The sequence below is a fragment of the Ananas comosus genome, linkage group 1, assembly GCF_001540865.1.
Source record: "Ananas comosus cultivar F153 linkage group 1, ASM154086v1, whole genome shotgun sequence".
Lineage (NCBI taxonomy): Eukaryota > Viridiplantae > Streptophyta > Magnoliopsida > Poales > Bromeliaceae > Ananas > Ananas comosus.
The window spans coordinates 16033512-16046422 of record NC_033621.1 but is presented as its reverse complement, the minus strand read 5'-3'; the positions used below and the strand labels follow the sequence as shown (position 1 = coordinate 16046422).

The 12911-nt window shown below is 37.7% G+C and overlaps 1 protein-coding gene across 1 annotated transcript in view; it reads left to right on the top strand.

Annotated features, from left to right (window-relative positions):
* The window catches only part of LOC109713636 (nucleobase-ascorbate transporter 12), a 52708-nt gene extending 42718 nt beyond the window's left edge, over positions 1–9990 (top strand). Inside the window, exons 5-10 of the mRNA XM_020237800.1 lie at positions 5235–5370; positions 5494–5544; positions 5672–5959; positions 7328–7562; positions 7730–8016; positions 9249–9990. Coding sequence (XP_020093389.1) covers positions 5235–5370; positions 5494–5544; positions 5672–5959; positions 7328–7562; positions 7730–8016; positions 9249–9470 — 1219 coding nt within the window. The 3' untranslated portion in view covers positions 9471–9990. The remainder of the gene's footprint in view (positions 1–5234; positions 5371–5493; positions 5545–5671; positions 5960–7327; positions 7563–7729; positions 8017–9248) is intronic.

Sequence of the window (12911 nt, the reverse complement as noted above, 5' to 3'; positions counted from 1 at the left end):
CCACTCACAAAGTCCGTTGTTTTTCCACCGTGTTGGGCCCGCTGAAAATCATATTAGCCATTCGAATCCTTATCTTAATAAAAGCTGAAGACGAAAGACTTGGCTTGATGTTCCCTGATTTGTCACTGAGCCGTCCTTCTTGATCTTTCCCCTGTTATTTTTGTTTTTTTGCTCTTGTCCCCTATTTACATCTGCTAGAGGGTGTGAGTAGAGTTGTTATAGTTCTTGTTTTGGGTTTGATCTTATTGGTGCTTTTCCCCGGTTTTTCCACCGTGTTGGGCCCGCTGAAAATCATATTACCCTTCCCAATCCTTATCTTAATAAAAGGTGAAGATTCCAACTTTATTTCATCGCAATTTCGAACTCAAATTATAAGATGTGTGACGTTCTAATTCTCAAATTTTAATTAATTATAATTTTTTATTTGAATTATGAGATACGTGGTATTTTGGTTCTCGATTTTTTCGAATCATAGTACGTAATATTCTATTTGATAATTTAATTAAAATGTAAACAAATTATATGATAACACAGTTTAACCAAGCCAACAAAATATAATATGTAGAAGGTGGATGCGTTTTGATGCGACAAAAGTACTGCTAATCTCTTTTCCTTTTTTAAATTGCAACATGCATGGTGTAAAGCAATAGCATTAATTATTTGACCCTCTTTTTATTCGTTGTCCTTTCTCTTTCGGCGTGTGTGGAGGCCGCTCAAGAGAGCACTGATATATTTATAAATAAATAAATTTTATAATATTTTACAAATTAATATATATATATATATATATATATATAGAGAGAGAGAGAGAGAGAGAGAGAGAGAGAGAGAGTATGTCTACTATACTTAGGAAAGTACCGGAGCCTCCGTGCTTGTAAATTATTTTCGATGATAGGACATCCAATTCGACGATCGGCTCCCTTAGGTATAATTTACCTTATTAGAACTATCTAGAAATCAAATTTTATAATTTTTTGATATCATTTACTAAGCGATCAAAAGGTCCCAAAAATGACTATTTTAAAGGCCGATGCGGCACATTTTTAAGTTCAACGGTATAGAAGTATCCAAATTACATGAAAATTTAATAGAAAATTCTACTTAACATCAATAGCAAGAACAATACTTCCGATTTGCAATTTGAGTCATTTATCACTGTTTTTATGAGATTTTTATTTTCAGCCGTTCATTTTGAGGCTACTCGTTCACTAGGCAAACTAAGTCAAAAAATTATGAAATTTGGTTTCTAGATAGTTCTAATAGCGTAGATCATGTATAACGGAACCGATCGCCGAATCGAACGTCCCATCATCGAAAACAACTTACAAGCACGGAGGCCTCCGTACTTTCGAAAGCATAGGAGCCTAGTTCTATATATATATAGAGTTGAGCTAGAATACTCTCAAAAGCACAAAGAGGATAGTGCTTTTGAATTTTTAGCTATTGAATGGAGAGATGTAAGGTTGAGATGATGGTGGTAGGTGGTAGTAGGTGGAATAGTGNATAGTTCTAATAGCGTAGATCATGTATAACGGAACCGATCGCCGAATCGAACGTCCCATCATCGAAAACAACTTACAAGCACGGAGGCCTTCGTACTTTCGAAAGCATAGGAGCCTAGCTCTATATATACATATATATATATAATTTTATTTTTATATAAATATATTACTATATAATATATATAATATTATATATATATATATTATTTTATTTTTATATAAATATATTACTATATAATATTATATTTATAAATAAGCAATTGCCCCTTATAAATATGATTTATAAATATATAGTGATTTGCTTTATAGTACTAAATATAAGGGTTATTTGCATACACGTCCCTACAAACATAGTGAATTGCAGAAATATCCCTGCAAAACGGAAACTCCATAAGTTATCCCTACAAAAGTCTAAAGTTATGCAGATATGTCCCTGCCGTTAAGGACTGTTAGAAAATTTTCGTTAACCACGGTTAAAGTACTTAACCATGGTTAATTATAACGTAAATTTACGATCCTACCCTTCTTCTTCTTCCTCCTCTTCTTCTTCCCTCTTCTTCGTCGCCGGCGAGGGCGGCGGCAGCAGCGACGACGGCGGCGACGGCGAACCCTCTCTCTTTCTTTTCCTCCTTCCTCTCCCTCTTCCATTTTCTCCCTTCTTCTTCCTCTCCCTTTTCCTCTTCGCTTTTCTTCATCGCCTCTTCCTCTTCCCTTTTCTTCATCGCCGGCGAGGGAAAAGATGCGACGACGGCGGCGAACCCTCTCCATCTCCCTTTTCTTCTTCCTCTCCCTCATTCTTTTCCTCTTCCTCTTCCTCTTCCCTCTTCTTCGTCGCCGGCAAGGGAGGAGATGCGGCGGCGGCGCGCGGCGGCGAACCCTTTCCCTCTTCATCTTTCTCTTCCCTCTTCCTCTCCCTATTCCTCTCCTTCTTCCTCTTCCTTTTTTTTCTTCCTCTTATTCTTTCTCTTCCCTCTTCTTTGTCGCCAGCGAGCTCAACCCGCGTCGTCGCCGCCATCCGCTCCGGCGGCCCGAAGAGGAAGAGGAAGAGAAAGAGAAGGGGAAGATGCTTTTGGAGGGATATATTTGTGAGGGCAAAATGGTCATTTCACATGAAAACTGTTAAAAAATAAACAGTTCTCTAACAGATGTTAATCAAAGGGACATATCTGCATAAATTAGGACTTTTGCAGGGACAACTTATGGAGTTTCCGTTTTGCAGGGATATTTCCGCAATTCACTATGTTTGCAGGGGTATGCAAATAACCCTAAATATAATATACTATCATGTATATATTATATACTTATTGTATAATATATTTTATATTTATTTATTTATAAAAAACCTATAATAATAATATATATAGTATAATAATTATTGTATATTAATAATATACAATGTATATAATAATAAAAAGAATATATAATTATTTTCTATTTGTTTTTTTCCTTTTTTTTGTTCTTTCAACCAAACAACCGAAAATATATAATATATTTATTAATATCTAAATATATAACTCTTATATACTATATAATATGTTTATTGTAATTTTAAATATATTTAATCTATAAATAAAAATTATTATAATAATATATATATATATATTAATAATATATATAATAATAAAAAAATATATATTAAATATCTTTTTATAAATTTTTTCCTTTCAACCGAACAACAGTCATGAAAAATTACTTTTCTTTTCCTACAAACCAAACATAAACGACGTAAAACATTTTTTCCACCGAAAATTTTTTGTCCACCGAAATTTTTTTTTCCACAATTTTACGTGGAACCAAACGCACCCTAAGTGTAGGTTCAAGTTTTAATACACCTACACCTATGCATACGATTTTGTCAAGTTGTTTAGAATTTTTTGATTTTTGATTTTTGATTTTTGATTTTGTTTTATTTTGTATTTTGATGTATTTTAAAAATTGGTGGGGAACTGTAAGGAAATTTTTAAAATAATATATTTTGTTCTTTAATTTTTAGTGAATGGATGCGATCCATAGTGAATGGATGCAACCTTTAGTGAGTGGATGCAACCCTAATCAAAGGATGTGACTCTTAGAGTGAATGTGAAAGGATGTGACTTTTAGTGAAATGATATGACATGAAAAGACACATCTTTATAATGTGTCTCTTCGAGTATATGTCCGCTGGAATTAATTCTTACATTCATTGCACTTGACTCATAAAACTAATTGGTAGTTATGATCAAATAAAAAGTCACAATTGAAGGGCCACTTCATGAAACACCCGTTCATGAATAGTCACTTCATGAAGCACCCGTTCGTGGTCTATATAAGTCCACAGCATTGGTTGCAGAAACGAAAAGAAATAGAAACAGTTGAAGAGTTTTAGTCTCCATTCATAATAATTCCATTCTTATTTTCTTATTCTATTTCTTTTGACAACTTAATCGAGTGAGTGTTCAAAGGCTCGACTTCGTGTGTGTAAATGCAGTTGAGGTTTATGCTTCATTGTATCCTGGGAGGTTGTTCGTTGACCCTGTGCACACCAAATTGATTGAACGGTGGGGACGGATTAAGCCTTAAGGAAAGTGGCATTGTTACACGCCTTGAAGCCTTTTTCATCTTTCTATTTCATACCTATTTCACTATCTGCTCACCGAGTCAATAAATAGCCTCCTAGGAACAATGAAGCATGATCTCTGACTGCATTTGCGCACAATGAAGCATGATCTCTGACTGCATTTGCGCACACAAAGTCAAACCAAGAGCGCTCTACAATTATTAAGTCGTTAGGAACTGAGAATAATGAGAGACTGGAGAGCATTTGTATACAACACTGTTGTTATCTGTTTCAGTGCTCAGGACTTATTGTTTATTGACTGGATCAGAATGTGAACATATATGCTTATTCCAAGTGACTATTCAAAACTGAAACGTTGCAACTCAATTTGCCACAAGATGGTTATGACCGTGTCCAACTCAAAAGGATGCAAGGTTTAATTCATATGAATAATGACCACAATGACTACTTATGTCAATTCAAATTTCAATTGGCGGTTAACTAGTCACTTGGACCTTTATATTTGAACCGCAGTAATATGAAGAACCTGCACTCATCCGAAGAACCACACTTTCTTGCCTCATACACATCAAATGGTACATATATAATATAATATAAATATTAAATTATATTAAAAAATTTTCTTACATTTATAACATAATTGATGACTTTACACAAGGATTAAAGTGTCCATTGGCATGGGCTATATCCACCGTGGCATATCGTGCCAGCAAGATATCGGCACGATACAGCCCCCGTGCCATTGGCACAATTCAAAACCTTCTATTCTTGAAATTAGTAAGTAATTTTCTCAATAAAGTTCAAAAGATTTGATAAAAACACATAATAAATAATTGATATAATTTGTTGCTAAAGAAAATATATATTTCATGCCATTACGTGTCGGCACACATATATTTTTTGTGACCGGCATGCATCAGCCGGCACGCACCGCGCCTTACCGTGCTGGCAAGTTTCCGGCACGACTCCGTGCCACGGGACTTTAATCCTTGACTTTATGTCATTAACATACATCTGAAATTAATCTATACTATTTTCTTGTAAATAGTGCCATACTTGTAATGTTTGAACTTCTATGCAACATGCTCCTAAGCTACATTCTACCTTGCATTTGCACATTTATAGCATTCTGACTCAATTCTTTTTCGCTCACCTCTTTTCTTTTCTTGTCTCAGGTTGATAAATCCAGTTGTTGTGTCTCCAACTATTGCAGCTATTGGGCTTTCCTTTTTCAGTTATGGTTTTACTAAAGTAGGAACCTGTTTGGAGATCGGTCTTTTACAAATATTTCTGGTCATTGTCTTTTCACTTGTGAGTATTCTCGTGTCGCGTCCTTATCATTGTAGATTATGCAATTTAATTTTGAAAAATTGTATTTGCTGCTATTTTTTTTTTTCTTCCGGTTGACTAAGCTGCCTTTATTTCTTGTTGCAGTATCTTCGAAAGATAAAGTTATTTGGTTATCGAATATTTTTAATCTATGCGGTGAGGTTTTAGATGCCTTTTTTTATTATCCACATTTATTTATTGGTTATTGAAACTCTGTTACAAAGTGTAATCTGAAAACCATTGGTGAATCAGGATTACTAGCTGCCCTTTTTGTGACCTTCAGGTTCCTCTTGCCCTGGGTATCACATGGGCTATTGCTTTTCTTCTCACAGAAACTGGAGTATACAACTATAGAGGTTGTGACATGAATGTGCCTGCCTCAAACAGTGTATCGCCTTACTGCAGGAAGCACGTACCAAGAATGAAACACTGCCGTGTTGATACCTCTCATGCGTTAAAATCTTCACCCTGGTTCAGGTTCCCATATCCTCTGCAGTGGGGCACACCTGTCTTTAATTGGAAAATGGCCCTTGTGATGTGTGCTGTATCGGTTATTGCAATAATTGACTCTGTAAGTTCCACTGTTCATTTTGTATATCTATTTCGTTGTTGTTTATCATGCTACTTGTGATACTGACAAACATCAGAAACATTAGTCCTCTTAGATGCTCTTCCTGCACTAAAACCATTTTTCAGTCCAAGTTTTTTGAAAACCTTCTCTCTAAATTCTTAATATGAAACAATTAATAAAATGTTCCTTGTATCGACTCGCAGATATAAATGTTGCATGAAATCCTATGTGCAATTTTGGTTGCTTGGCTGTAAAGGTGTCTATAAACGTCTGGGTGTTAGTACAGTGCTATGTTTGGGAGACTCCTCTTTCTTCATGAAACGGCTGTAGGTCCAGAAACCTCAATCCAAGTGGATGGTTTTTGTTTCCTAAAAGAAAAAGAAAAGAAAAGTTTTACATGAAATTACTGATAGATTTTAAATATTTCCTTGCAGTGAACTTTTAGTACTATTCTACTTGTTATAGAATTTCAAAATAGGTCGCATCTATTAAGATATTGTTAGACGAAAGGAGTATTTGTATATAAATATAATTAGTCAAAATGATAGTCACCTCTTTCTTGTTCAATCTCCTTCCTCTTCAATCACTGTAACCACCGATCTACCATAATCTCTACCATCACTAATACTGGCATTGAATACCACCATTTTGCTGCCACAATTACCAACAATTGCTCATCAACTGCCACTATTTTTCTCTCTTATCTTCTCACTATTACTGACTCTCCATCTTCTGCTCTACTGCCCTCAGTATCACCATCATCATTATTACTACTACATGGTGCTGCTATCAGACCCTTGCTGCCGCATATGGCTAGGAAGGTAAAGTGAGGAAAAGTGAGAGGGTGGGGGAAGGTAAAGTAAGGAAGGGATAAAAGAGTGGTGTCGGCGGCTGTATTAGCTGTATTGGTTCAGTGGGAACACGGTGTCTAGTGAAAATTTTCTAACGCTCTTAATTCTACGACAACTAGGTAAATTTGATATACGTAGTGTAGTTGTTATTTGTAAAACTTCAAAACTAGTTAATAAGGGCATCTAATTATTCAATACAATGTGTAAAATCAAAATAATTGAATAAATAACCTTAGTTAAAGAGAAAAGATTGATTGAATGGACTAGTCACGACAATGCAGTGAATAAAACATTGACCAGTGGTCTATTATAGCATAATTAAATAGAATAAATTTAATACTTCTCTCCCTGAAGCCATTTTCAGACCCTAATGTGACCTTCCTGAAAAATTGAAGTTCAATTCATAAATGCTTACTGTATTGTTTTTCCTGCGAAAAGGATTGAAACTATTCTTGTTGTTTGTTGGGGCTTCCTATTTGCACTTTCCTAATAAATTCTTTTTGGGTTTCTGCTTAAGGTTGGTTCATACCATGCATCATCCTTGTTTGTAGCATCAAGACCACCTACGCCTGGAGTTGTCAGCAGGGGAATTGGTATGGAAGGTATTTCTAGTGTTTTGGCTGGCCTCTGGGGAACTGGACTTGGGTCGACTACACTTACAGAGAATGTGCACACCATTGCTGTAACCAAAATGGGTAGCCGCAGAGCTGTTGAATTTGGCGCTGTTGTTATGATACTTCTTTCTTTTGTTGGTAAGCCACAGTTTACGATGCTATGGTTGGCATATAAGCGCATGTATAACCAGTTCGTGCAAGAAGCCTGCAAAAAGTTTTAAAAAATAGTCTTATCATCTGCATGCAAGAATTCTTCTTAGTGTTGTTGTTCTTACCAGAATTTGTTGTCTCTCATATGTGTGCAGGTAAAGTCGGCGGCTTTATTGCTTCAATTCCTGATGTCATGATTGCTGCACTCCTTTGCTTTATGTGGGCCATGCTTACTGCTCTTGGCTTATCCAACCTTCGTTACAGTGTGACCGGAAGCTCCAGAAACAGTATCATAGTTGGGTTGGCTTTATTTTTCTCCTTGTCCGTGCCTTCGTATTTTCAGCAATATGGGCTCAGCCCCAACGCAAATCCATCAGTTCCAAGTTACTTCCAACCATATGTTGTTGCGTCTCATGGACCTTTGCGTACTGGATATGGTGGGGTATGTTCCTGACATTTTCATCAACGAGCTCTGGGTTAAACAAATTTTCTACTTGCTAGCGTTTCCACTTCTCAGCTACAACCACATTTTGCACTATCTTTTCTAAATTTTGGATGAGCGATAACAAGTCGCATAACTATTTCTTTATAAATTTTCAGATAGGTTCTCATGCACATACTCTCATATGTTTGATAAACACATAATAATTTGCCCTAGTTTAGTTTGAACTTTGAACCACTCAATAATTTGTGCTCATGAGTTTGCTCATATATAATCATGCAATACAACTGTTATTGCATGTTTCCATGCTCAACAGCTTGGTTTGATCAAAATTCTGCGATTTCACAATCACTGCAAATAGTAAATAATGAGACTCGATCTATATGTTTAGATGAGGTCCTTGGGGTTGTCTCGAACAGCTTTGTTTGACTAAAATTCTGTGATTTCAAACCTCTGCAAATAGTAAATAATGAGAATAGATCGAAATGTTTAGATGAGGTCCTTCAAGTTTGGCCGTGGGTATAGACATTACATAATGAGCAATTATTGGGGTTATCTTCTGGGTTACTCTGCTGATTATCTGAAAAGTTTGATAGGCATGACCGACGCTAATTTCATGACACTTTAATGTTATCCTGGATGAGACCTTGCAATACCTGTTAAGGTTGGGGACTGTTTACCAGGTTGATCATTGGATAAGACAGCTTCATAGTGAACCATTAGCTATCTTTAGCAGGAAAAATTACCAACGATTGTATAATGTAACGACGATTGCTTACTTTTCCCAGTCAGAATGGTTAATTCATTACAGCTCATGCTACATAACATGGACATGCTGGCCACTTTGATTTGTCATATATAGATTTTTAGTTATTTTATGGTTAAACTTCAATTAGCCCCCTTTGTGGTGCATTTTCACTTATGGTTTGAAAAGTTTCACTCTGCTACCCTATGCTTGTCTTTATTTTACTGTAAGGACACGCCATTAAATAGGATGGTAAAGTTGTATGTTTTATAAACCATAGGACAACTAAAAATTCAAATCGAAGTTTTACCCTATGGTTTGTAAATTATAGCATTTTGATCTCTCACTTAAAACCATAGGGTAGCAAAGTGGCACTTTTAAACCACAAGTGGTAAGTGAAAATGCATTATGTGGTAGGAGGGATGAATTGGAGTTTTCCCTTTTGTTATACGTGTCCCTATTCATTTTTCTTTCTTTTTTTTCTCAGCTTAATTATGTTCTCAACACATTGCTATCGTTCAACATGGTGATTGCATTTCTCATAGCGGTCATACTTGATAATACTGTTCCTGGTAGCCGGCAAGAGCGCGGCGTATATCTATGGTCGGAAGCAGAGGTGGCAAGAAGAGAACCAGCTGTATCAAGGGACTATGAGTTGCCTTTTAAAGTTGGGCAAGCATTTAGATGGGTTAAGTGGGTTGGCCTATAATGGAGCAAAAGCATATTTTGGTCAAGAAGTAAATTGGCTACCTCTCCTGTTATGAGTGTATGTCTTGACAGGTTGCTAAATATAAGGATGCAAACATTCTTGGGATGATAAATATAATGGTGTAGGCTAGTTATCACGGCCAATTATAATGGTCATCTTTCATATGATGTGTGGAAAAGGGCATGCAGTGCATCTCTCCTAGAGTTATTCGGAGAGGAAATCCTTGTGCGTGTGGGCATTGAAGGGTTTTGTTCATGTTTTTAGATTTTAGATCCTGAGGTTGATTTCTGTACAGCATATACTAACTAGGAGTGAGCTGAATCTTGAAGAAAGATGGGTCTGTTTCCTCATTTTCGGTTTTGACTATGTACTTTTGTATCATGTTGCTTGAAAGTTATTTTATGAGTTAATTTTGACTCATACTGTATTTGAGCAATGCCATTCCTAAGCCTCTTCATTCCAAGAGGCTTTTGGGATCAAATTCCGCATTTGTTGTTTAGTGCCGCAAATTTCTGTCTTCTATCTCTGTTCTACCTGTGTACATCTTTTGTCAATACACATTCCGTTGTTCACTAGATCTCTATCATGCATGTGAAATGAGAGTGCTAAAATTACTCCAGAATTGTTTTCTATTAGATCTTTCGGGCTTATTTGGATGCATAATTTTTTTTTCTTTTGTTTGGAATAATTTCATAGTTGCCCTTTTAGGGACAAATAATTTTATCAATATCCTTCTAAAATTGATATTATTACGAATATCCTCCAATATGTAAAAAGTTATCATGAATGTCCTCTATCAGTTAAGAGTTCATTTGAAATTGAGTTAAAATTTTCAAATCACAGTTATTGCCATTTGTCTCTTATCAATAGTAGGGATATTAATGGGTGTTCCAAAACAATTTTGTATATCTGAATCTAAATATTTAATATACAAAATATTTAAATAAGTAATTAATATCTATTAATTTTTTAAATAATATCTAAAAGGTTATATTATATTATATTTATTATATTATATTATATGATATAAAATACGTTTCTATATGGTTTTGATTTCAGTTTCAGGTTGAATTCAGTTCAGGAAAGCTTTCTTCCAAGCTGCGCAGGAAAGGCCCGATGCCGATCCTCCCGGTGAACGGGGTCACAACTATAAGCTACCGTTTGGTTAGGGGTTAAGAAAAAGCTAGTTATTTCAGGGATAGGGTTAATTAAGTGTTCTAAAGTAGCTTCGAAGTAAAGTTTCTTAGAGAAACTTTTTGTCCCAATAGACCAAAATCATAACCGAATATGAGTTCTTAGGCTTTCGTTTTTTATGCCTCTAATTGAAACCGCCTCTATTTAGCACTAGCTCACCCCGTTCGAAATTGGGTTCAAGTGAAGTCATGGGTATCCATACCTAGTTTTGAAATAAATGACCAATTTAAATTTTTTCCTATTTAATTGAAAATAAATCACATAACTATACCCATGTCTTTTTTGTTGATTAAAAAAAAGAGAGAGGTTTATCAAAAACTAAAATATTATATATACACACTAGTTGATGCCTTTTTTGTTGATTAAAAAAAAGAGAGAGGTTTATCAAAAACTAAAATATTATATATACACACTAGTTGAGCGTACGTGCAAATATACGTAACAAATATTTTAATTTATTTTAAATTAATAAAANCTTGTATGGCATGTGGGAATAGAGAATATTTTATAGTTATTATGACCAATGAGTACCTGTTTTGTATTTTATTATTATTATTATTATTATTATTATTTGTGGTGGGAATATCCCGTGCATCTCATCAACCATTAAAGCAAGGATAAAGATGCTTCCACGTCGGACTGATGCAACAGAGGGGTTATAATCGATTAGGATAGTTCAATAATAGGATAATTTCACCAATACCCCTCCCGGAGGCCATTATAGCACAAATGTCCTTCAAAAGTTGAAATTATTATCAATACCCCTCTAAAGATCAAAAATAAAAAATAATCATGAATGCCCTTTTGGTTAAAAAGAAAAAAAAAGAAGCCAATTTGCATAAAAAATTCACTTATTTTGGACTTTTGCAAAATCGAACTACCTTTTTCATTTTTGCAGATTCGGTCCGTTTTTTCAGCAAACTGACCAAAATGCCCTTATTACTTTTTCTCTTTCCTTTTTCTCTCTCCTCTTCGTTCTCTCGTTCTTTTAATTTTTTTTCAGCCGGAAAAAAAAAGCGGAGGTCAGGCGGAGCAATTTTTTCTTCCCTTTTTCTTTTTCTTCTTCTTCCTCCTGCTAGAACACCTTTTTTTTTTCCCCTCTTCTTCTTCTCCTTCTTCTTCTTCTTCCTGTAAGAACACGGGGCACGCCACGGCGACTTCCGGCCTCGCCGCCGTCCCCCCCGCTTCGGCTCCGGCTCTGGCCCCGTCCGCCATTGCCTCGAGAACATGGCCGACAGCGTCGACCGCCTCCGCGACGCAGCCGCCGGGCTGGCCCGCACCGGCGCCGCGGCCACGCCGTAGGCTCCTCCTCCGCTGCCACCGTCCTCCACGCTCGTGGGAGACCTTCTGGAGGAGGACGTCGCGCGTGATCTTCTTAGCGCTCGCCCCCCTCAGAGAAACCTTTAAACTAAAAAATTTAAAATTTTAAAAAAAAACACCCAAGAAGATGATGATGATGATGAGAGAAAGAGAAAATGGGGAGAAAAACAAAAATAAAAAAAAAGATGAAAAAACAAAATGGGGAGAATAAAGGGTGCTGCTCCAGACGCAGGAGGTGAACGTCGCGCTCCTCGGGTACCGCCGCCGCTTCCGCAGCTTCGCTGACTGCGGAATGGTACACCATTACACCATTAATGGTGCACCATACACCATTAATGGTGTAATGGTGCACCATTACACCATTACGACGAAGAAGAAGCAGCCGCAGCACGCCCACGTCGTCGTCGTCTCCACCATCGTCGTCTCCACCATCTTCGTCTTCTCCACCATCGTCGTCTCCACCATCTTCGTCTTCTCCACCTTCGTCTCCACCATCGTCGTTGTCGTCATCGTCGACGACGAAGAAGAAGCAGACCGCATGCGCCATGCGCGCCCGCTCAAAGCGTGCCCCTGCGCAGAGTGCGCCGAGCGCGCCCGCGCGAAGCGTGCCCCCGCGCCGCGTGCGCCCGCGCGCCGCCGCGTCCTCCCCCCGCGCACCCGCGTGCCCGGCAAGGCGCGCCGCAGCGCGGAGGACAGCCACGGTGCGCCGGCGTCCTGCGCGCCTGAGCGTGCCCGCGATGGTGAGGACGCCGAAGCGGCTTCTATCTCCACCTCGACGAGCTCACTTCTCGGGGGCTCGAGCGCCGCGGCGGCCGCGACAAGGACGGAGCGGCGAGGGGAGGCGGGCGATGGGCAGTTGGCGGGCGGTCGCGAAGCTCTGCGCACGCGACGCGAGGAGGCGCGTGTAGGCGCGGCGTAGCGAGGAGG